Raw genomic sequence first — 24090 nt, 5'->3', positions numbered from 1 at the left:
TTTTGATCATGCATTCAGTCTTTCAAAAGCTATCTGGAGTGTGGAAGGTGTGGGAATGGGATCTTGGTTGGGGAGGGTGAATGCGGTTATACAAACGACTGTCCTTCTACAGACGCTGATGTTTGTGGACTGTGCTCAGCTGAAAACAGGACAGAGATTTCTGAAAAAAATAGTGAGGCGATACGGCTACGCAATGGTCTGTGATGTGTACATAGAGCGTCCTCTTTGAACAGCTCTTAAAGGGATTGTTCACCCAAAAATGAACATTCTGTTATCACTTTCTTATTTTGTGTTCCACAGAGGAAAGAAAATCATACAGGTTTGGATTGACATAAGGGTGAGAAAATTATGCCATTTTTTAGGGGGTGATATCTCTAAGACTCGACTGCAAAATGGTTTGATGTAGACACTCGTTGTCTATTTAATGCTTTTCTCATCTGCCTTTACTCATCTGAACTCTCTTCATTGGGATGCCTTTGTCAGAAAATATATAGTACTGTTCAAAAGTTTGATGTTGGTAAGATGTTTTAGAAAGAAGTCCCTTATGCTCACCAACACTGCATTTATTTGATCAAAATGTTTCTATTTTAATCATTTATAATACATACAGGAATTCCATGTAATTTAATTCTGTAATCAGTGTCACATGATCCTTCAGAAATCACTCTAATATGCTGATTTGCTGCATTTTTCAAATAATCAATGCTAAAAAAAGTTGTACTGCTTAATATTTTTGTGGAAAACATTATTTCTTTTTCCATGATTATTTCAATAGAAACTTCAATAGAACAGCATTTATTTGAAATATATTTTTTTTTTAACATACTGTATACGTTTTTCAAACAACAAACAAGCATGGACCCCAAAACTTTTGAACAGTATTGTATATGAGATTATTATTGATTCCCTTGATTAATTCATCAGCATTTCACGCACAGTTCAATTTACTCGACTGACAGATTAATATTTTTATATTTTAAACCTTATGCGATTTATGCAGTGATTAACCAGAATTACATTTTTATTATTCATCATTTTCAGCATGTAATGCAAAAACACAACATTAATTTGACATTTAGCCTCATCATGAGAAAATGTAAACATGCAAGAACATACACCGATACAGACTGATACTCATGCTGATACACAGATACTGGAACTGACCTCTCCTATTGCTCTCTTATAGCTCTGAGGGCAGGAAGAGGGAGGAAAAGAGATTTATGTGAGGAGAGAGTGATGAGAAGGATAAAGGGAGAGGAGGAAATGTAAGGAACAGAGGTTAGTGTTTAGAGGAGGGCAGAGTGTGTTCATTCTATACAAGACACAGGCAAATGATTTGGAACTATGTGCATGAGTGCGTGTATTTTAACATGCAACTCTTATTTACGTGTGTGTGTGTGTGTGTGTGTGTGTGTGTGTGCCTCTCACCGCTGGCCTGCTGGGCCTTGATGAGGTTCGTGATTCTCCTGGTTTGTGTCGGCCATCATGAGAGAGGGTAGGGGAGGAATCCATCTTGGACGAGCCTGAAATGAACCGCCAACAACATTATACACTTTATAACTGCTGCAGACAAACCCTGTTTTTCAACTGTTAATGTCCCCAGATGTTCCCAAATGGAGTTGTCAGATTTAGCCATTTCACGTTTATTAAGCAGTCCCACCAAGATTTCGTGTGAAAGTACAATTATCTGCCCCAGCACAGACACACTCGTAATTCTGCTTTTCTGCAGGACAGGTGAACATGTATTGATTAATTTGTGTGGAATTTTGATGAAATCCAAGAGCTCTCTGATCCCTCCATAGAGAGCTATTTAATTAACACTTTCAAGGCCCAGAAAGGTAGTAAAAACAGTTAAAATAGTCCATGTGACTCCAGTGGTTCAATCTTATTTTTATGAAGTGACGAGAATACTTTTGTGCGCAAAAACATACAAAAATAGCGACTTAATTTAACAACTTAGTTCTAGCATGTGTCAGTCTACTTCGCAGTTTACAAAGGTCTTATGGGTTTGGAACGACATGCGGGTGAGTAATTAAAGACAGAATTTGAATTTTTGGGTGAACTAACCCTTTAAGCAAACCTGAAATCATTGGTGATTTCAGGTTTTACTATTTGTGGAGGCAATTTTGGCAAAACATGACCCACACAACACTCACTGAGTATGCGGTGTCTCTCTAGAGAGCCGGTCTGTGGAAGGTTGGACATGATGCTCATGCTGTCTCCTCTCTCCCAGCGCTCATTGCGACTCAGATCGGGATTACTGACATGGAAAAAAACACATGGTGCAGGAGTCAGTGCGGTCATATGATTTGTGTCACTTCAGTTGAATGTGCTTGTGTGTGTGTGCATGTTACCTTGCTCGGACTGGATGTCTGATACCGGAGGAGAGATTTGTGTTCAGTGCAGTGGCTATGGAGGCTGTTCGCTGAGGAATCTAGGGGGGAGAGAAGAATTATGGGAAAATTATACATTAAATCACAATGATATTAATAAATCACTAATTACATTGTTTTTTTGCACAAGCTGTTTTAGTGCCCAATCCCAATGAGTTTTACAAAAACTGAGATAATTATTATATATTTTTTTTACATTATTCTGTCTTACTTTAGGAGGCTGTTCAATCTCGGGAAGACGGATCCAGGGTCCCCGGTCGTCTCTCATTGGTCGAGACTGGGGGGCAGGGGTCTCCGAGGTGGGGTCAGAGTTTTGACGGACTAGTTCTCTGGAGTGTAGAGGACGAGGTGTGGGTGTGGGAGAGGGATCCTGGGTGGGGAAGGCGGACATGGTCTTAGTGGGCTGATCGCAAAGAGACTGAGAGCGAGGGACAGGCGCGGCGTAAGGTTTTAATGGCACCAGGTGGGCCATCTGGAACTACGGTAGATTGCAGGGAGGATAAGAGGACAGGATAAGAGATGAGACAGAAAAAAAGTAAGTTGACGTAAGCCAAAAGGAAAGTGGGAGGGAAAAAGTTAGGCCAATTGGGCAAGGTTAGATTTTTATTTGGTAAGTGAGGATTTTTTTTTTTTGCAAAAGGGGTTTAGAGAGAGTGTTTTAGAGAGCGGAAATTAGTAAAGCAGTTTACAGGCCATCGGGGTTGGGCAGCAAGGTAGAAGATCCAGTGCAGGATATGCAAGTGAAGAGGATGTTCCCAAAAATGATGGAGGATTAAACAGGAAGCGAGTGGGCCCCACAGGAAAGGAAAAGAAAAGAAAGAAAATCATTGAACAGAGAGTAAAGTGTTAGCCAGAGCATGCATTAAAGAATAGAAATGATGGAATCCTACTGCTAATCATGGTCTTTTTTTCTTATCAAGGCTTTTTTTATGGCTAATATTAATCAATTAAAATAAAAGTACATTATGATGACATTTAATTAATAAAAATAACCAAAAATAAATATTTGCTGAAAAAACCTTAAATGTACACTACTCTTCAAAAGTTTGGGGTCAGTAAGATTTTTTTTCCCCAAGAATTTAAGGTATAAAATTTATTAAAAAAATTATAGTAAAGAAATATTTAATGTAACAACATTTATATTTCAAATAAATGCAGCTCTTTTGAACTTACTATTCATTAAAGAAACAGGAAAACAATTATCACTGTTTCCATAAAAATATGAAGCAGCATGACAAGAAGAAAATAATAGGACAATAAGAGTAAGAATTGTTTTTTGAGTAACTGTTAGCTGTTTTTAATAAGAAGAACTGTTATTGACCAGACACTTTTGAACGATAGTGTACATCACAATTCAATTACTGAAATGTACACTTATAAAACATGTCTTTAGGAAAAAAATCAATATATTGTTTTGTATTTGCATTTCCATATCATTAAACATAAGACACTAACTCGCATACAGTCTACAGCCACCCATTTCGCTTTCAAATTTTATCATTCCAAAGCTGGTGGAGTCCATGAGACTCACACAGATGTGTTCTTGTATTCTCTGTTTGTGCTATTTTTCAATGATTTCATTATTTTTATATTATTATTTTAATATATTATTTTAATTTTATATTATTATTTTACTCCTCCATGAACTGCCACCTTAACGTGGTGGAGGGGTTTGAGTACCCGAACGACCCTAGGAGCTACGTTGTCCGGGGCTATATGCCCCTGGTAGGGTCTCCCAAGGCAAACAGGTCCTAGGTGACGGGTCAGACTAAGAGCAGTTCAAAAAACCCTTATGAAGAAAATTAAAACAAGGACCGTGACGTCGCCCGGTACGGTGCAGCCGGGGCCCCACCCTGGAGCCAGGCCTGGGGTTGGGGCTCGTATGCGAGCGCCTGGTGGCCGGGCCTTCCCCCACGGGGTCCTGGGGGACTTCAACGCCCACATGGGCAATGACAGTGAAACCTGGAGGGGCGTGATTGGGAGGAACGGCCCCCCTGATCTGAACCCGAGTGGTGTTCAGTTATTGGACTTCTGTGCTAGTTACAGTTTGTCCATAACGAACACCATGTTCAAGCATAAGGGTGTCCATCAGTGCACATGGCACCAGGACACCCTAGGTCGTAGGTCAATGATCGACTTTGTGGTCGTTTCATCTGACCTGCGGCCGTATGTCTTGGACACTCGGGTGAAGAGAGGGGCGGAGCTGTCAACTGATCACCACCTGGTGGTGAGTTGGATTCGATGGCGGGGGAGGAAGCTGGATAGACTCAGTAGACCCAAACGTACTGTGAGGGTCTGCTGGGAACGTTTGGCCGAGTCTCCTGTCAGAGAGATCTTCAACTCCTGCGTCCGGCAGAGCTTCGACCAGATCCCGAGGGAGGCTGGAGATATTGAGTCCGAGTGGACCATGTTCTCCACCTCCATTGTCAAAGCGGCTGCTCGGAGCTGTGGACGCAAGGTCTCCGATGCCTGTCAAGGCGGCAATCCCCGAACCCGGTGGTGGACACCGGAAGTAAGGGATGCCGTCAAGCTGAAGAAGGAGTCCTATCGGGCCTGGCTGGCTTGTGGGACTCCTGAGGCAGCTGACAGGTACCGGCAGGCTAAACGGACTGCAGCCCGGGTGGTTGTGGAGGCAAAAACTCGGGCCTTGGAGGAGTTCGGTGAGGCCATGGAAAAGGACTATCGGCTGGCCTCGAAGAGATTCTGGCAAACCGTCCGGCGCCTCAGGAGGGGGAAGCAGTGCCCTACCAACGCTGTTTACAGTGGCGATGGGCGGCTGTTGACCTCGACTGGGGATGTTGTCGGACGGTGGAAGGAATACTTCGAGGATCTCCTCAATCCCGCCGTCACGTCTTCCATTGAAGAAGCAGAGGCTGGGGGCTCAGAGGAGGACTCGTCCATCACCCAAGCTGAAGTCACCGAGGTGGTCAAGAAACTCCTCGGTGGCAAGGCACCGGGGGTGGATGAGATCCGCCCTGAGTACCTCAAGTCTCTGGATGTTGTGGGGCTGTCTTGGCTGACACACCTCTGCAGCATCGCGTGGCGGTCGGGGACAGTGCCTCTGGGATGGCAGACCGGGGTGGTGGTCCCTCTTTTTAAGAAGGGGGACCGGAGGGTGTGTTCCAACTATAGGGGGATCACACTTCTCAGCCTCCCCGGGAAAGTCTATGCCAGGGTACTGGAGAGGAGAATTCGGCCGATAGTGGAACCTCGGATTCAGGAGGAACAGTGTGGTTTTCGTCCTGGTCGTGGAACACTGGACCAGCTCTATACCCTCTACAGGGTGCTGGAGGGTTCATGGGAGTTTGCCCAACCAGTCCACATTTGTTTTGTGGATTTGGAGAAGGCATTCGACTGTGTCCCTAGCGGCGTCCTGTGGAGGGTGCTGGGGGAATATGGGGTCCGGGGTCCTTTGCTGAGGGCTGTCCGGTCCCTGTATGACCGAAGCAGGAGTTTGGTCCGCATTGCCGGCAGTAAGTCAGACTTGTTCCCGGTGCATGTTGGACTCCGGCAGGGCTGCCCTTTGTCGCCGGTTCTGTTCATAATTTTTATGGACAGAATTTCTAGGCGCAGCCAAGGGCCGGAGGGTGTCAGGTTTGGGGACCACACGGTTTCGTCTCTGCTCTTTGCAGATGACGTTGTCGTGTTGGCCCCTTCTAACCAGGACCTTCAGCATGCACTGGGACGGTTTGCAGCCGAGTGTGAAGCGGCTGGGATGGGGATCAGCACCTCCAAATCCGAGGCCATGGTCCTCAGTCGGAAAAGGGTGGCTTGCCCACTTCAGGTTGGTGGAGAGTTCCTGCCCCAAGTGGAGGAGTTCAAGTATCTAGGGGTCTTGTTCACGAGTGAGGGCAGGATGGAACGGGAGATTGACAGACGGATCGGTGCAGCTTCTGCAGTAATGCGGTCGATGTACCGGTCTGTCGTGGTGAAGAAAGAGCTAAGCCGTAAGGCGAAGCTCTCGATTTACCGGTCAATCTACGTTCCTACTCTCACCTATGGTCATGAGCTTTGGGTCATGACCGACAGGACAAGATCCCGGATACAGGCGGCCGAAATGAGCTTTCTCCGCAGGGTGGCTGGGCGCTCCCTTAGAGATAGGGTGAGAAGCTCAGTCACCCGGGAGGAACTCGGAGTAGAGCTGCTGCTCCTCCACATCGAGAGGGGACAGCTGAGGTGGCTCGGGCATCTGTTCCGGATGCCTCCTGAACGCCTTCCCGGGAAGGTGTTTCAGGCATGTCCAACCGGGAGGAGGCCCCGGGGAAGACCAAGGACACGCTGGAGGGACTATGTCTCCCGGCTGGCCTTCGAACGCCTCGGTGTCCCCCCGGAAGAGCTAGAGGAAGTGTCTAGGGAGAGGGAAGTCTGGGCATCTCTGCTTAGACTGCTGCCCCCGCGACCCGGCACCGGATAAGCGGAAGAAGATGGATGGATGGATGGATTATTATTTTAAACAGTAGTCTTATTAATCTTAGTATTCTTGACAAATATTTATTCACACTGCATTCTAGCTGAATATGGCCGCTGAGATCTGACTGATTTACAGAGGGAATTAAATGACAGGTTGCACACCTTTCCCTGCCCACCCTGTGGTTCCACAGGTCTCTGCATAGGTGGAGTCTGTGAAGCTCCTGATTGGTTGATTGATTCTGAACGGGACTGGATGTTGGTGTCAGAGACTGTAGTGCAGATTTTGGGAGAGCCCTGTCTGTTCAGTTTACTGCGCTCCTCCACCTGAGAAACAAAGCATGAGAATTGATATTGTGACGGTTCACTTCAGAGCACTATTGTTTTCAGCAGGATGCAAGCGTACCTCTCTAGCCCAGGCTGGTTTGTTGTTCTCTAGGTTCTTGCTGTAGTGGTACATCTGTGGTTTCTTGTCTTGTTGCTGCTGCTGCTGCAGAGAGACGAGGTACGCATGCTCCTGCTGCAGCTGTCTCTGAAGTCTCTCCGACTGTCTCTGCTCCTCCAGCTGTTTACGCTTGTACTCCTACACACACATGAACAAACAATTAATAACTTATTAAATAGCAAAATGTGAAGTCATTGCACTGCAATTTGCAGGCACAGGAAATAATTAACACATAACAGCACACTGTCATATGCGCAAACACAAACAAATATGAAAACATACGCCCCTTCCCAACATGCCAGTGAAATAGTTATGAATTCATGCATAATTACATTATTTTTTAGATTATTAAAGATCATGGCTCACATTCTTTGAACATTTTGACAAGGTACAAAGTGTTTATTGTACAACTAAACAATGAAAGAAAAACATTTCCGTTAGTTGTACAATTCTTCCATCAAGAATTTAAAGTAATTGAACAATATGTAAAACAGCCTTATTGTATTGGGTTCACAGTGATGTAATTATTGTGTGTAATTATGCCATGTTGTATTTTCTTTTGATATTTTGACCTTGTAAATTGTAAATTTAAAATGAAACTAATCCAAGCAATATATGATCAAAAATTATCAAATCAACCCTTTAAATGTTATATTAAATAAAACTCACACAAAGCTGTGAAGACACACACGAGTCACGTTTGATGAGTCTCACTTCAGCAAAGGTTCTCATGTTTAAGAACAGGGGTCTAAATCACGTTTATACTTTAGTGTTGTGTTTTCATTTAGAAAAACTACCATTCAAACGTTCTGTTTTTTTAATTAATACTTTTATTCAGCAAGGATGCATTAAATGCAGTAAAGACTTTGATCAGGTTACAAAGGATTTCTATTTCAAAAAAATGCTGCTCTTTTGAATTTTCTATTAATCTAAGAATCTTGAAAACATGCATCACTGTTTCCACAAAAATATGAAGCAACAGCACTGTTTTCAACATTGATAATGATAATACATGTTACTTGATCAGCATATGAATGATTTCTGAAGGATCATGTGACACTGAAGACTGGAGGAATGAATGCTGAAAATTCAGCTTTGATCACAAAAAAAAAAAATACATATGAAAATATATATTCATGTAAAATAAGTTATTTTACAAGTGTAATGATGTTTCACAGTATAACTTGTTTTACTGTCTTTTTAATCAAATAATTTTAAATTAAATGTATTAATTTAGAATAGACAATGAAACATTTACTCATTAAGCTTCTTAAATGGTTAGTTCACCCAAAAATGAAAATAATGTAATTTATTACTCACCATCATGCCTTTCCACACACGTAAGACCTCCGTTCTTCTTCGGAACACAAATGAAGATATTTTTGTTGAAATCCGACGGCTCAGTAAGGCCTGCATAGCCAGCAATGACGTTTCCTCTCTCAAGATCCATTAATGTACTAAAACATATTTAAATCAGTTCATGTGAGTACAGTGGTTCAATAATAATATTATAAAGCAACGAGAACATTTTTGTTGCGCCAAAAAAACTAAATAACGACTTGTATAGTGATAACCGATTTCAAAACACTGCTTCAAGAAGCTTCAGAGTGTATCGAATCAGTGTGTCGAATCATGATTCGGATCACGTGTCAAACCGCCAAACTGTTGAAATCACATAACTTTGGCGCTCCGAGCCGCTGATTCGATTTGCTGATTCATAACGCTCCGAAGCTTCACGAAGCAGTGTTTTGAAATCGGCCATCACGAAGTCGTTATTTTGTTTGTTTTGGCGCACCAAAAATATTCTCGTCGCTTTATAATATTATTATTGAACCTCTGTACTCACATGAACTGATTTAAATATGTTTTTAGTACATTAGTGGATTAATGGAGAGAGGAAATGTCATTGCTGGCTATGCAGGCCTCACTGAGCCATCGGATTTCAACAAAAATATCTAAAAAATGAACGGAGGTCTTACGGGTGTGGAACGGCATGAGGGTGAGTAATAAATTACATTATTTTCATTTTTGGGTGAACTAACCCTTTAACACTAGCTTTCTTTTACTGTATTTTTCTTTAATGCAAAATTCCATAAAATTAGTTGAAGACCAAACAATAATTAAAGACCCCTGCTCCAGAACAATTCAAAACCCTTCTTCCGATTCTGAAACCAGGAGGATTCTGATCATTCAAGCATAATCGTGGGGTCCTGTAACATGAGACGCATCAAAACTGTCTGAGGACTGACAGAGGGAAAAGAACGAAAGGAGTGTTACCATTAGCAATGCCTGCTCCTGCAGTAATTGTTGCTGCAGTATCTCTAACTGCCGCTGTTCTTCCTCCAACTTATGTCTTATAAACTCCTACAGAGAGAGAGGGATGGAGAGAGAGAGAGAGAGAGAGAAATGGGGAACAGTGGAGGAGGAGGAGGAGGAGGAGGAGGAGGAGGAGGAGGAGAAGGAAGAGACGGATCAGAATAGACTGGACCAAAAGGATGGAATAAAAAGATATTTGAGGGAGTGGACAGATACACCTGTCTGTGCAGCCTCTGAAGATAGAGGCAGACATTTTAAAAGAAGTGTTTCTGATGGGCTTTTTAAAATGGCTGAAGACACCTCGACAGAGTGAAGAGATTTGTTCCACATGCTTCATTCCCTTACTGCGGTAGAGCTGTAACGTCACGCCGCTTTCATAATCTTAAAATGGCACGCAGCGAGTGTTTACAAGTAGTTCCTGTCACTCTGAGGAATGTGTTGGCTATGCGTGTGTTTCTCCTGTCATTTAGAGGAGGAAAACTGAAGGAAGTGTGATGTGAGGCATGTACATGTGAGGTCGTTTTGAAGAGTGTCCTTTGACACACTGTGCACTAATTCATGCTGATTGGTCTTTTGTGATTCTGTCAGTTTGAATTGTATTGAATGTAGGGCTGCACACGGCTCACCCACACACACACACACACACACTGCGTTTGAGAACCTGCTGCCATGGCAACCACTCTACAGACATTCCAGGGCCAGAGCTGTGCTGAGTGGAACACCCACGCTAGGCTGTGATTGGCCAGCTGGCTGCAGTTCTGTGGCTGTGATTGGTTACCTGCTCTCTCTCTGCCATCCTCCTATCCTCCTCTCGTCTCATGTCATCGAGTCTCCGGTGAGGAGCTTTATCCTGTTGCTGCCGCACCATCTCTCTCTCCTTCCTCTGTTGCTGTGCGTGTATGAGAGATAGAGAGAGAGTGTGAGTCACTTAAACATATTTGGCTGAAATAATGAGAGCCTTCCTGTTGGTAAAAATCATCTCATGCTTTTGGGAAATGAAGGGGGAGAGAATGGTGAACATAGCCAGAGAAAAGAGAGAAAGCAAAAGTGACTAAGACATTGGGCACAGTTATGGTGAGAGAGGGTGAGTATAGTGATATTTGAGAGTCAGTGCACTGCGGTGCTGTATTTAGTCGGTTAGTGGCTAGATGGTGCTGGTGTCACCCTGTACATGGCCTATACAGTATGTAACTTTGAACAGTATAATTATTCATTTGAATTTAAATATCCACTGATAGCAAGACAAAGTGTGTTCGTGAGAAATTATGGGATTTTAATAATGATGTCTAAATGATATATATATAACTGGTTTCTGTTGTAAAATACTTTAAGATGTCATGTATTCTTGTGATGGCAAAGCTGAATTTTCAGCATCATTACTCCAGTCTTCAGTGTCACATGATCTTTCAGAAATCATTCTAATATGTTGATTTGGTGCTAAAGAAACATTTCATATTATTATTAATGTTGAAAACAGTGCCGCTGCTTAACATTTTTGTGGAAACTGATTTTTTTTCTGGATTCTTTGATGAATAGTAAGTTTAAAAACAACAAAACAGCATTTATTATAAATAGAACTTTTTTTGTAATATTTATTAATTTCATAAATGTCTTTAATGTCAATTTAATGTGCCTTTGCTAAATAAAAGTTTTTTTTTTTTTTATCTTACTTACCTAAAACTTTTGAATGGCAGTGTATCATAATTTCCGGGAAATAAAAAAGCAGCTAAAACTGTTTTCAACATGATGAATGATTTCTGAAAGATCATGAGACACAGAATACAGAAGTAATGGCTGCTGAAAATTCAGATTTGCCATCACAAGAATACATTACATCTTAAAATATTTTACAACAGAAACCAGTTAATTTAGTATTAGTGTTTTACAGTATTTTTGATCAAATAAATGCAGCCTTGGTGAGATTAAGAGAACTTTTAAAAAAAAACGTAATGTTTCCAAACTTTTGATGAGAAAAGCATCTTACGCTTCAATGGAAGAACATCCTACTGATCAATGACAAATTTACTTTTATGATTAGTGAGCTAAAAATAGTGCAGAAGAGTTAAATATTAATAAAATATAAAATGTTAAATTAATATTAACTAAATACTAATAATGTTATTAATAACAATTATTATTATTATTTTATTCTATCATATACTACCATTTAAAAATGAGTGGTCAGTAAGCTTACTACATGTTTTCAAAAGAAAATATATATTTTTAAATCTTGATTCACTTGATTAAAAATACACTAACATTGTGATTTTTTATTTTCAGTTGTTGCTGATTTTGTGCTTTGGAAACATTTATTATTGACAATGTTGAAAACTTTTCTGAATAAAAGTAATAAACGTTTGAATGGCAGTGCATTACCAATTGAAAATATATTTCAGCTCAAAATATTAGTTTGCTTCAAAAAAGGATTGCAAATTTGGTCCGATTTTTTACGAGGTCTCAGACTTTTGTACCCTACTATATATAGTTAATTAAGTGCCGTATTCTATAGCCCCCAGCAAACATGTCTTGATCCCACATGGTCTTGATTTAATTGGCTTAGCTGTGAGGGGCTTGATTTTGGGAATCTATCCTAGTGTAAAAAGGCGGACATGAATATAATGGCTTATAATGCTCAGTACATAACAAATACACAGTCCTTTGTGTTGTGGCCTATTCATCACCCCATGTATCTCAGCTAGTGCAGGACTAATCAGGCAATCATGCTAATCATGTCCTTCCACAGTCATCCAGTGACAATTACCACTCAAACTAATTCAATTAAAAGTCTGACTTTGCAATGTGTGTAGAGTTCTCACCCATTTACCCGGTTTGTCTATCAAATTCACCTACATGTACTTTACAAAATTCCACAAATACCTCCCTGCATTCACTCTAATGAAGGAAGACCAGCTCCAGATAAGAGAAAAATGTTCAGCACTTCAACAAACACTGCTGTAAATCTTCTGGCTGTGATGTACGTGTTTTTTGGCAAACATTGAATATTCTAAATTGTTCTCCTCATATAAACTTTTAGCCTCTTTTAGCCCCAATTAATGAGGTGTTCTGATTTATGTTCAGTCCATCATTCACGGACAGGAGATCAAATCTAAAATACTTTAATGATTAGGTCACAACAAAAATCTTGTCATTATTTACTCATGTCATTCCAAACCTGTATCACCTTTTGTCTGTAGAACCCAAAATAATACACTGACCATGTTTTTAAATATAAATGACAGTAAATAAAGACTGGAGCTGTTACACTTCAAGGAAGGTTGCAAAAAGCTGCATAAAAGTGTATAGGGCTGGGTGATATGGCCAAAAAAAAAAGAAAATCATCTCTGTGTATTGAATGGTGATATAGATATATACACACAGTAGGGCTGCACGATTATGACAAAAATCATAATTGACGATTATTCCCTTGAAATTGTAATTGCGATTATTAATTGTGATTATTCTATAGCATTAAACCTCAAAAGTCAAATATACATTGGTTTGGTTTCTTTAAATATATGCATGGTATTATAATGTTACACTAAAAATAAAAATAAAAACAATGGGGAAAAACTTAAGATAACCTGTAGAAAGAAAAAAAAAAACACATTAAGTACACAATAATATTACATAATAATGTAAGTGTACTTTTTTTTGTAATTGTGATTACATTTTATTGAACGATTACATAATTGTGGCATTCGTAATTGTAATCACAATTACAAATTTGATTAATTGTGCAGCCCTAATACACAGTAGTGCAAAAGTCTTAGGCACCTAAGAATTTCCACCCCCAAAAATGTTTTGTTTTGTTTTGTTTTCTCCAGAAGAACTGCAGCAATGTTTTTTTTATTTTTTTTTCTTCTTCATGTAATCCCAGATGGACTGATGGTGAGACTCGTGTGGAGAATACCCGGCTGTTGTCAGACTTCTTGTGCATACAAAAAAAAAAAAATCTCACGGGATTATGAAAATGAATGGCAAAAGGAATGTTTGGAAATGTAAACTGATATTTCCTACACTACAGCAAAAGATATAAATAACTGGCCTAAAAATTTTTTTTTTGGTGAAAATACTAACATGCCTATGACTTTTGCCCAGTATTGTGTATATTATATATTATATATACAGTGAGGAAAATACACTTAGAAATCATGGAGGGGTCTGAAATTGTCATCATAGGTGCATGTCCACTGTGAGAGACATAATCTAAAAAAAACCCCCCCAGAAATCACAATGTATGATTTTTTAACTATTTAATACAACTATTTAATACAACTATATTATATTATATTATATTATATTATATTATATTATATTATATTATATTATATTATATTATATTATATTATATTATATTATATTATAATATAATATAATATAATATAATATAATATAATATAATATAATATAATATAATATAATTAATATAATATAATATAATATAATATAATATAATATAATATAATATAATATAATATAATATAATATAATATAATATAATATAATATAATATAATATAATATAATATAATATAATATAATATAATATAATATAATATAATATAATATAATATAATATAATATAATATAATATAATATAATATATATATATATATATATATATATATATATATACACATACATACACATATACATACATACACACACACATATTAGAGATGCGCAGATCAGCTCTAACATCACCCGAATTCGCTGTTTAAAAAAAAAACCCCAATCGTCACATTACAATTATTCAAATTCTCGTAAGCGAGATGATATCGTAACACGAAGTAGGGCTGCTTTTAAAAATTTTCTTCTTTGGCGAAATTTATTTAAACCAGGCAATTTAAACCTATAAAGCACACAAAGGACTGATTACTGGGACTTGAGCAAAAGCGAGAGATGAGTTTGTATTTAATTCAGATAAAGTACATCGCAAATAAAGATCTACATTTTGAGGTAATCATTCATCATAGTAACACAGCTTGTTTTATTAAGTTAAGAGCTATAAATATGATTAAAGTGTGAAATTTAAATTACGCAAGTCAGTGAAAACGCACAGCTCTGTAAGCACGAGCACTGCGCATCACACGCACACACAAGTTAGTCTTACTCTGACGCACAAACTGCCGCAAATGAAATTTAAATGTTCAGCGTCTCATCCTGAAGCTCGACACACAGTTGTCTTCATTTAAAAATGGCGAGACTAAATTATATTAACAATTCTGATGCAGGGTATCTGCAGGTTTCACCAAATCAAATTTAAGACTTTTTAAGACCTTTTTAAGACCATTATGAATTAAATTTAAGACCTATATCACGCAAAAAACAAAACAAAAAAACGTAGCAAATTAATTTATTCAAATTGAACAAAGTATTAGTAAACTTGCACTTCCTCATAGCTCAATCCTACCAGGATTAATATACAAACACACTACCGGTCAAAAGTTTGAGAATGGTAAGATTTTTAATGTTTTTACAGAAGTCTCTTCTGCTCACCAATGCTGCATTTATGTTATTAAAAATACACAAAAAAAAGCTGTAATATTTTGACAGTTCTGTTGTGACTGTTCTCTATGTGAATATATAGTAAAGTGTAATTCATTCCTGTGATCAAAGCTGAATTCATCATCATTACTCCAGTCTTCAGTGTCACATGATCCTTCACAAATCATTCTAATATGAGGATCTGATGATCAACAAACATTTATGATTATCAGTGTTGAAAACAGTTGTGTAAAAAATTTTTTGGGATTCTTTGATGAATAGAAAGTTCTAAAGAACAGCATTCATCTGAAATAGAAAGTAAATAAAAAAAATAAAAATAAAATATTTTTGAAGGATTATGTGACTCTAAAGTCTGGAGTAATGATGCTGAAAATTCAGCTTAAAAATCACAGAAATAAATTTCATTTTAAAATATATTCAAATATAAGACACATTATTTTAAACTGTTGAAAAAATATATCAATAGTAGTGCTTTTTTGGTGTATTTTGGATCAAATAAATGCAGCCTTGGTGAGCAGAAGAGACTTCTTTAAAAACATTTGAAAAACCTTACCGTGTGTGTGTGTGTGTGTGTGTGTGTGTGTGTGTGTGTGTGTGTGTGTGTGTGTGTGTGTGTGTGTATATATACACAGGGCTCTCAAGTTTTGCACTGAGTTCCGAGTGAGATTTTGTCGACAGTAGAGGGGTTTGGGTGGGGACGAGGTTCTGATCTGAAAAATTACACGCATTTCTCTATTTCAAAGATGTCAGGGAAGAGGAAAATTAATAATCCATAATAATTTGGAATATATACATTATATATATATATATATACTTCATATATTTCAAAATTTACTGTTGTAAATATAATTTATTCTGAAGCAATATTCTCACCAGTGTTCAATCAGCTTTGACATATTTAAATCTGCATATCTTTGATATTTTTAAGGGCATTTTGCCATAATCTTATTAAATATAGGCTATGCTTCAGCTTTAATTTTATATTCTTAAATTTGATCTATAAATTAAATTAGAATAAGACACTGTAGGGCTGTTGCCAATCAAATTAAATAGTTTACACTGAAACATTTTATGAGATTGTTTTAAAAAAAATTGAATATACAAATAAGAAATGTTGGAAAGAAAACGTTAAACTAAACCACCTGTAGGCGGCAGAATGTAAACGTTGTTGTTGCAGGAATATCTAAATCTTACCCGGATACAGCAATGCTATTTTCTGATTGGCTGTTCGGTAGCTATTTTTTATTTGATTGGCTGGTGCGTGGCATGGCCTTCTGAACTTTCACTTGATTCCTCTTAATAGTGGCGCAACTTGGTGGGCATTATCCTGGAAATTTCTCTGCGTGAGAAAAACAAGGTGTGGCTTGTGAGCGTGTGAACGGGTTGAAATGTGTGTGTCTCACGCCCAATGCGTAAGACTTGAGAGCCCTGTATATATATCATTTTTTGTGAGATCAAAATTACTGATTTTGTGGTGGTCATTTTCAGAAATGTGTATGTTTTTTTTCTGTCATTATTAGGATTGCTACATTTACCATATGTTAGATGCACAATAGTCACACATGGCAATAAAACAAACAAAATGCATGAATCTTGTTTGACAAAAGGACAAATAAATACAACTTAAATATACAGATACAAACAGTGCTTTAAGTTAAGGATAGGCTTCTGTTTGTTTTTCCCCGTTGTTGTGGTTTGATTAATATTAACTACACAGACAGGAGTGGGTAAAGGCTAGGCTATATTGGGTGGCTTTCACTTTAAGACCTACAGTAATGCGCCTAGAAATAGACACATTCGGTACACTCGCGCGAGCGCTGACAGGCGGCAAACGCGTGCACAGAATCCGCAGCCAGTCTGACATCTGTCCGTGTAGCGAATCAGTTCGGGGTATACATCGCTTTTTTTAGTGCTATCGTGCATGTCATACTTTTATTTGGTCATTATGCCAGATGGCAGGTAAGAAAGAATCGCTTTCACAATCGTGTGAACTATTAGAACTGAAGCTGAAGAATAAAATCTGTTTGATGTGTCTGTGGTACAATCCGAAAGAGACTCGCGCCAATAACACCAAAGCTGATTGGCTGCAATATAAGATGCATGCTGGTCTCTTTTGTAGTTGTAATACAGCAAACTATAGTTGGACTTGCGAAAGAACGAACTACAACACACACGCACACACACTCTCTCTCTAAAACGCTGCGGGAGCATTTCAATCATAGACCGTAAAAAAATATGGACGACGCGACTTCATTGACTTCCGCTGACCAAAGTTGAAGCTTTCATAGGCCCGCTCACGGCGCTGACATCTTGGGACCGAGTCTGCGCAGTAGCGATCTCGGGACCGGAGTTGCGCAGTAGAGAACAGGAAGTAGAGGCGCGATTATCAAAAGCCCGCCCACACTCTCGCAGATGCAGAACAATTCATTATGTTGGTGTGAAATAAACAGTTATGGAAGTGTAGAAATTAAAGCTAAAGCTCCAATCTCCTCCCAAAAATCCAGAAAAAAGTCCGTTAGTGCCTCAGTGACAAGTTCATTCAGAGAACCCGTCAATCTCAGCTGTCAATCATGACGTCACACCCCTCGTTTTTATAGCATCAAATAACTCACTAAAACTAAACTTATTTAAAAAACGAACACTTGAAATGAAATTATTGTAATAAAAACTGCCTAAAATGACAGAAACCATCTTTAGGAAACAATTATTTGAAGTGTAATTAAATTGTTTAGTGTGTCTCGCGCCCATTCTAATACATGGAGAGGCGGGGTTTAGGAGCTATACTGGGACCGGCCACCTGGGGGCGATCGAGGCGCGAAAGCTTCAATTTCTGACTGAAGCACTACAGGCTTGATTTCAATGAGCAAGAGGTAGCGTTACATGGACGTAGGAAAATTAAGACCCGTATAAAATTATTTAAGACCTAGAATTCAATACTTCAGCGAATTTAAGACTTTTTAAGGCCTAAAATTTTGATTTTGAAATTTAAAGACATTTAAGACTTTTTAAGGTCCCGCGGGTACCCTGTGATGCCGCTCTCTCTCCCATTGCTGAAAATGAAAGTAAAATAGTGACGTACATTCATTGCGTTTTACGGTGAAAAGAGAGTTTGTGTCTTTATTAAAATCAACATCAAATTTGTCAAAATCATCCACCCACATCCCACCCGCAACTTTTGGAATGTTTTGTTTTTTTTAATCACTTGACCTGCCCGACCCGCGGATTATCCGCAACGCCCGCGGATATAACTGTGATCCGCGCATCACTAATACATACGCATTCTATGGTGCTCTGATACTTTGGCGCTTGCGTGCAGTAGCGCTCGTTCACTGAAGTTTGTGAAGTTTAGCGGAGACTCTCTTACATAAGGCTCGTCCACTTCTGACAGCAAAGTTGGCGAAGCCGAGCTAACGTTAGTTGATAGACTTTCGCCGTATCCGGTAGGCAAAACTTCGAACACATCTTCTTTTCTTAAGAATGACTTCAGTGCCGTTCTTTTCTCAAAGAAAAGCTTAACTCCAAGTCTTCCAGAGTTGTGGCCAAAGTCGCTGTTCGTCAGCTTCTTTGTTTACGAGTAGCACGCAGAACCTCCGCAACTCTGCCGTGACGTCATTATGTTAAGCCCGCCCACCGACTCTACACACGCTGTGATTGGCCTGACCAGAGTTTGGTTTTTACAGCTCTCAGGTCTACCGAGAGTTGCTAGACTAACACTCGCGGCAAAAAAAAAATTCTGCCGAGAGGGTGCGTCTAGATTTCTAGACTATAGTTATGGAGGAAAAATGCCACATCTTAAACAGAGCAAGTATCTATCAATACACGTATACAGACCACCTTTTATGATTGTTAATCTGCTCATATAATTTCCTGTGAAAAAAATGATGATGTTCAGTGACTTTCATGTGCACATGCAAGCCTGTGTACCTCCTCTAAGCGACGCCTCTGTTCTTTCTGCTCCTCTATCCGTTTCTGCCGGTCATGCAGCAGCTGGCGTTTGTGCTCCTCTGGGTCTCTGCGCTGAGCGGCGAGCTGCGCCTGCTGTCTTTTTAAGGCCTCTGAACGCTCCTTATTCTCTTGCTGCAGCCGCAGGAAATCCCTCCGCAATGTCGACTCACCAGGAACATTCAAAATTGAGCTTCAGACAAAATTAACAGAAACAGAGGAGAGTCAGCTGATATAAACAGTTAAGGTTTGCAAGGAGGACTGCATGTTAATTTCTTTCTCTGTTAAATCAAGGGCATGTACTCATGTGCAAGTGAGTAAAGGGATTGATCCATGTTGAGTATTATGATAAAGCATTAATGGAGCATTACAAGGAATCATCTATGCACATAAAACAGTTCCCTAAACAAATCCATTAAGGGTGAAGGGTGTATTTTCCGCCCCCAAAGCTCCAAGCACAATTGCAAAAATAGTGATTGTTTCCAAATAGCAGTTGTCATGATTTGATGATCCCACCTCAAACAAAGAAATGGCTTACTTATTTCTGACTCATTCTGAAATGAACAGACAAGACTTCAAGCCAAGTGTCAAATCAGTTATCTTATAGTTCAACTCGAGTTCACCACAGTTATCTACTAGTCTCAAATCAGTTATCTAGTAGTTCAAGTCAAGCCAGTTATGTACTAGTTTCAATCCTAAGTCGGTTATCTACTTTAAGTCAATTCTCAAGGAAAACTGATTATCAAATCAAATCTCAAGTGAAATTATATCTACTAGTTTATGTGAAGTACCAGGACAGTTATCTAATAGTTTAAGTCAGTTATGTCAAGACCATTTTCTTCCCACTTTAATGCAGCTTGACCCTAGAGTTTAGCTATAGTAGCGTTTCCATCTCTGGTCTCTATACATTAAACTGTGATAGCAGTATAAAGTATGTGAATTTTATGATGTTCAAATACTTTCTCCTAAGTTAGTAAGTTAACACAAAATGTCAATAACACTGGAGAGAGCTTCTGCAGTGTTGTGTAGTGCTATGTAGGGTTGTGTAGACACAGATGCAGTGTTTACCTGGATTCTCTCTCATCTCCCCTGTTCTCATCCTCTTCATCACTACCGCTGTACTCATACTCAGTCTCCTCTGAGAGGAATCAAGACAAAATGAAAAACCGAGAGAGAGAAGAGTGCAAGAAAATAACAAGAAAGACTTTAGGCATTAATATAATATGGCTCAACACAGTTTATGCATACTGCAGCACTTTAGAGTCTAAATCATCTGCACTCTTCCTTAACTGATACTGTATGAGCTCTGATAATACTGAACTGATGAAGGCTGCTGGCTGGCTGGATGCTTCCATTTTTAGCGGTTCCTCAAACTTCATATCCAGCAAGAAACATAGTTCAAGCCCAGCTGTGCTATTTGATTACACTTCTGGCCACAGATCTCATGAGTTACTCCAAGCTACACAAAGTTATGCACAAGCACCCTATTTGTGGTCCAAAACATTGATGAGCTCTGATTTGATGGGAGTCTTGGTGACCTCACTGCAAGTAAACAAACTTTATTAAATATTCTGTCCCACCACTCCGCAAATGGGTGGACAAATTACAATCTATAGTCTAAGAGGAGCCCCTATGGCTGTCCTGACTCTGATAACAAAACTGATTTGAGTCATGAAATGTGTGGGGCTACTGTGATTAATAAAGTTATATTCTTATATTTTGTCCTTAATCATTTGTAAAGGCAACATTAAAGAAAACAAGACATGGCACACACCTTTTTCGCCGCGTTTCTTGCGTGTGCGGTCGATGTGATCTTTGAGCTGGATGCGGACCTGTCTCTCAGTGGGCTGGTCTCTGATGAATGAGTGTTTCAGTAGCTGTTCTGTGGATGGACGACTCGGATATGACTTCACCAGACAACCCTCGATAAAGTCAATAAACTTCTTAGACCTGAAAGAGACAAAAAAAACATGCAAGAAATGAATGTATTAGTGAGAAAGTCAATTCAAGGAAAAAAAAAAAAAAAGAGATTATAGAATGGTATTTTGCAGGCCAGAGAAGTAGGAAATGCCTCACATGCGCCAGGTCAGTGCAAAAAGAGTTTCTGGCCAGTTGCAATCAGTAATTTTTTAGATAGTTTTTAAATGTTTTAAAGAAACCCCAACTTTTGAACAGTGTATAATTGTATATATTCTTTCTAACACATAAAAATGTATTGCAAAAAAGAAATATTAAAGCTGCTGTCCGTAACTTTTAATTGTGTTCAAGATTTACAAAAATTATAAGATGAATCCATTTTGAATCCAAGATGACGATTTTCCAAACAGTGTTTTTGTCTTACCCTGAATAATTATGGAGTAATGGGACACTTATAATAAGTGTTTATATTGGGACTATTTCAGACCGGTCTGGTAGGAACCGCAGCGGAGGAGCACAGTCCCTGCGTGACTCGCCATAGACATAAACAGAGAGAAGTAGCTCCGGCTGCAATGTTCTTCCACAAGACGCATGCAGTTCTGTTTATTAACCGCTATAGCGCAAAAAGTTACAGACTGCAGATTTAAACAAGAAAAACTCCTCCTTGATAAGCACTGTTATAGTTTTTAATATAATTGGTTTTATAGTTTTAAAGGAAAAAAAGAATCTAAATGAAACCAAATCAGGCGCACACACGTTGAAAAGAACAACATTTAAACAGGAAGCAGAATATCTTACAAGTCATTGCTAACAAGACATTAAAACGAAACATGGCCTTTTGAATTCAACCCCAACATATGCTCCATCTTTACTTATATAACCAGCTGTTCAAGGGCAGGGTTCTGACCAGAAGGACCAAAATATCTCCAATCTGAAAACTATAGCATGGCAAGCCAATATATATGACATCTGCAACCAACAGGAAAAAAAAGACAAAAACAAAGATGAACTGAAGGTAGAAAAGATAACTAATTTTTCATCATGCAACAGAACTCTATATGTGTGAGGATGTAGGTGTGAGAGCAAACACTGCAACACCACTGTGAAAAACATTATTAAACGTGGAAACCACATACAAAAAGAGAAGCTATATGGATGGCAGCGACCATAACTTAGTATGCAGTGCATATATATATAGTCGAGGGAAAAAAGGGGAGGGAAGGAAGAAGGAAAATATAGCTTGATCTTAAAATAACAGCTAAAACAGCGTGTCCTCACCATTTCTTGGACTTCAGTTTAGGAGGAGGGTTCCGTGGGATAAGGAACAAAGCTCGCATGGGATGCATGTCACACAACGCTGAGGGAAAGAGCACAGAAATCAAACATGCTGATAAAAGACTCTTTCACCCATGTGCCCAATTATCAGACTCAAGGTGTGACAATTCATGAAACAATTCACGAAAGTAGAACAGTGACTGGGCCGCTGCTACACGCTGTCCGTGTGAGTGTGTAAGAGAGAGAATATGACTAAGTGTTGTGCTGCATAAGTTATGACAATGATCGACCTCTGTTACTCTATTACTCCTTTTGTTCAACTGGCGTAACAGGTATGGGAAAGAGGGAGGTTTAGTATTACTGTTTGTTTGAGTTGTAAAATGTGAAATGTTTTTTTTTTTAAAAACTGAAGAAAAAAAAAAAAAAATGCTTTTACACCAAGGACAACTATAATGAAAATTATAAAGTTTTAATAATCATTTTAATTCTATAAGAATAGGGAAGTCCACGTAATAAATATAATGATAACATCAGAGGAACGATATCATTGGAATCTCTTTCAGAATTGTTTTTTCCAGCTGATGAACGATAAAACTTTGACAGCCCATCAGAATCCACCCAACTCTAAATAGCTTGAGCATTCAAAGCATCAGATGACAACAGTGGCATGCGCTTATAAGAATGTTATTGCATATATCACTCCATTTGCCTTTCAGACCAGAGTATGTGAGTGGTAAAGTGAAAGCATTAACTACGCAAACTCTTTTTTACTATTGACTTAAAAACAGGAGCTGTTATTGCGATTGTAATGTGAGTGTCATGCTGCCAGTACAATGGACTGATAGTTATTTTGTTCATATTAAGGTTTGGATCCACACTGTAATGTGAGGTTGCATCTGTATACACACAGACAGTGTACTTACGAGGTGCTCCTTCAGCCATCTCTATAGCGGTGATTCCCAGAGACCAGATATCACTCTGTTGTAAAATAAAATAAAAATAGGGGGGAAATAGGTTATTTTATTCAGGCAAAGTCACAAAATAGTACAATAATGGGCAGGGATGGGCGGATTGATCAGCATATGATAGCAGGGCTGTGTGTGATCTTAACATGGCCACCATCATGAGAGAAGACCCTCTTATGGAGCTATTTCTAGACCACTGATCTTTAAAACACAAGGGCGTAGATTTGGTTTGAACATTGGGGGGTTGAACGTTGGTATGCTGTCTGGTAATTTTTTTTTTGTTGTGTATTGTTATTGGATAATTTATTTCTTCCTATCTATCTATCTATCTATCTATCTATCTATCTATCTATCTATCTATCTATCTATCTATCTATCTATCTATCTATCTATCTATCTATCTATCTATCTATCTATCTATCTATCTATCTATCTATCTATCTATCTATCTATCTATCTATCTATCTATCTATCTATCTATCTATCTATCTATCTATCTATCTATCTATCCCTAACTTACATGCTTTAACTGATTACAAATTCAACATATAAAAATATGAAAGAGACAACATTTAGACATTTATTTTAAGATTTTTACATTCCACCTTAATGCATTTTTTTTTTTAAGGGAAACACATTGGCTCTTGAACAACTGTAAATCATTGATAATTACAGACACTATTGAAAAATGAACTAGCAAAACAGACGGCTGCTTTGGTAACTTGTTATACTGATAGTTATAGCTAAATACATTGCAATGGATTAGCTAGCTAAAATATATGTGGTGTGTTCTTAGCTATTACACAATATTCTCATACCTCATTCTCAGTACATGCTTTATTTATTTTTTGCATCCCTCTCTGACCAGCAGTTAAATATAGTCCGCTGTGCAGCACTTCTCTTCATTTTTGGCGCTAACGTTA

General features: G+C 38.7%; 1 protein-coding gene across 4 annotated transcripts in view; it reads right to left on the bottom strand.

Annotated features, from left to right (window-relative positions):
• mink1 (misshapen-like kinase 1) overlaps positions 1-24090 on the bottom strand; it is a 52436-nt gene that overhangs the window by 12304 nt on the left and 16042 nt on the right. For 2 of the 4 annotated variants that reach the window (XM_079815318.1, XM_079815321.1), the window contains exons 7-19: positions 23126-23180; positions 22206-22284; positions 20785-20960; positions 20079-20148; positions 18993-19203; positions 10340-10450; positions 9523-9609; positions 7207-7383; positions 6966-7127; positions 2605-2871; positions 2355-2434; positions 2157-2260; positions 1429-1523 (exon numbers count right to left, since the gene is read on the bottom strand). In XM_079815318.1, the coding sequence (XP_079671444.1) occupies positions 1429-1523; positions 2157-2260; positions 2355-2434; positions 2605-2871; positions 6966-7127; positions 7207-7383; positions 9523-9609; positions 10340-10450; positions 18993-19203; positions 20079-20148; positions 20785-20960; positions 22206-22284; positions 23126-23180 (1674 nt within the window). The remainder of the gene's footprint in view (positions 1-1428; positions 1524-2156; positions 2261-2354; positions 2435-2604; positions 2872-6965; positions 7128-7206; positions 7384-9522; positions 9610-10339; positions 10451-18992; positions 19204-20078; positions 20149-20784; positions 20961-22205; positions 22285-23125; positions 23181-24090) is intronic. The other 2 variants (XM_079815320.1, XM_079815319.1) reach the window with 2 other exon arrangements.

Source organism: Gobio gobio (genome assembly GCF_949357685.1).
Source record: "Gobio gobio genome assembly, chromosome: 4".
Taxonomy (NCBI): domain Eukaryota; kingdom Metazoa; phylum Chordata; class Actinopteri; order Cypriniformes; family Gobionidae; genus Gobio; species Gobio gobio.
Note: the sequence above shows the minus strand (reverse complement) of the source record. Positions and strands in the feature narration are given on the sequence as shown.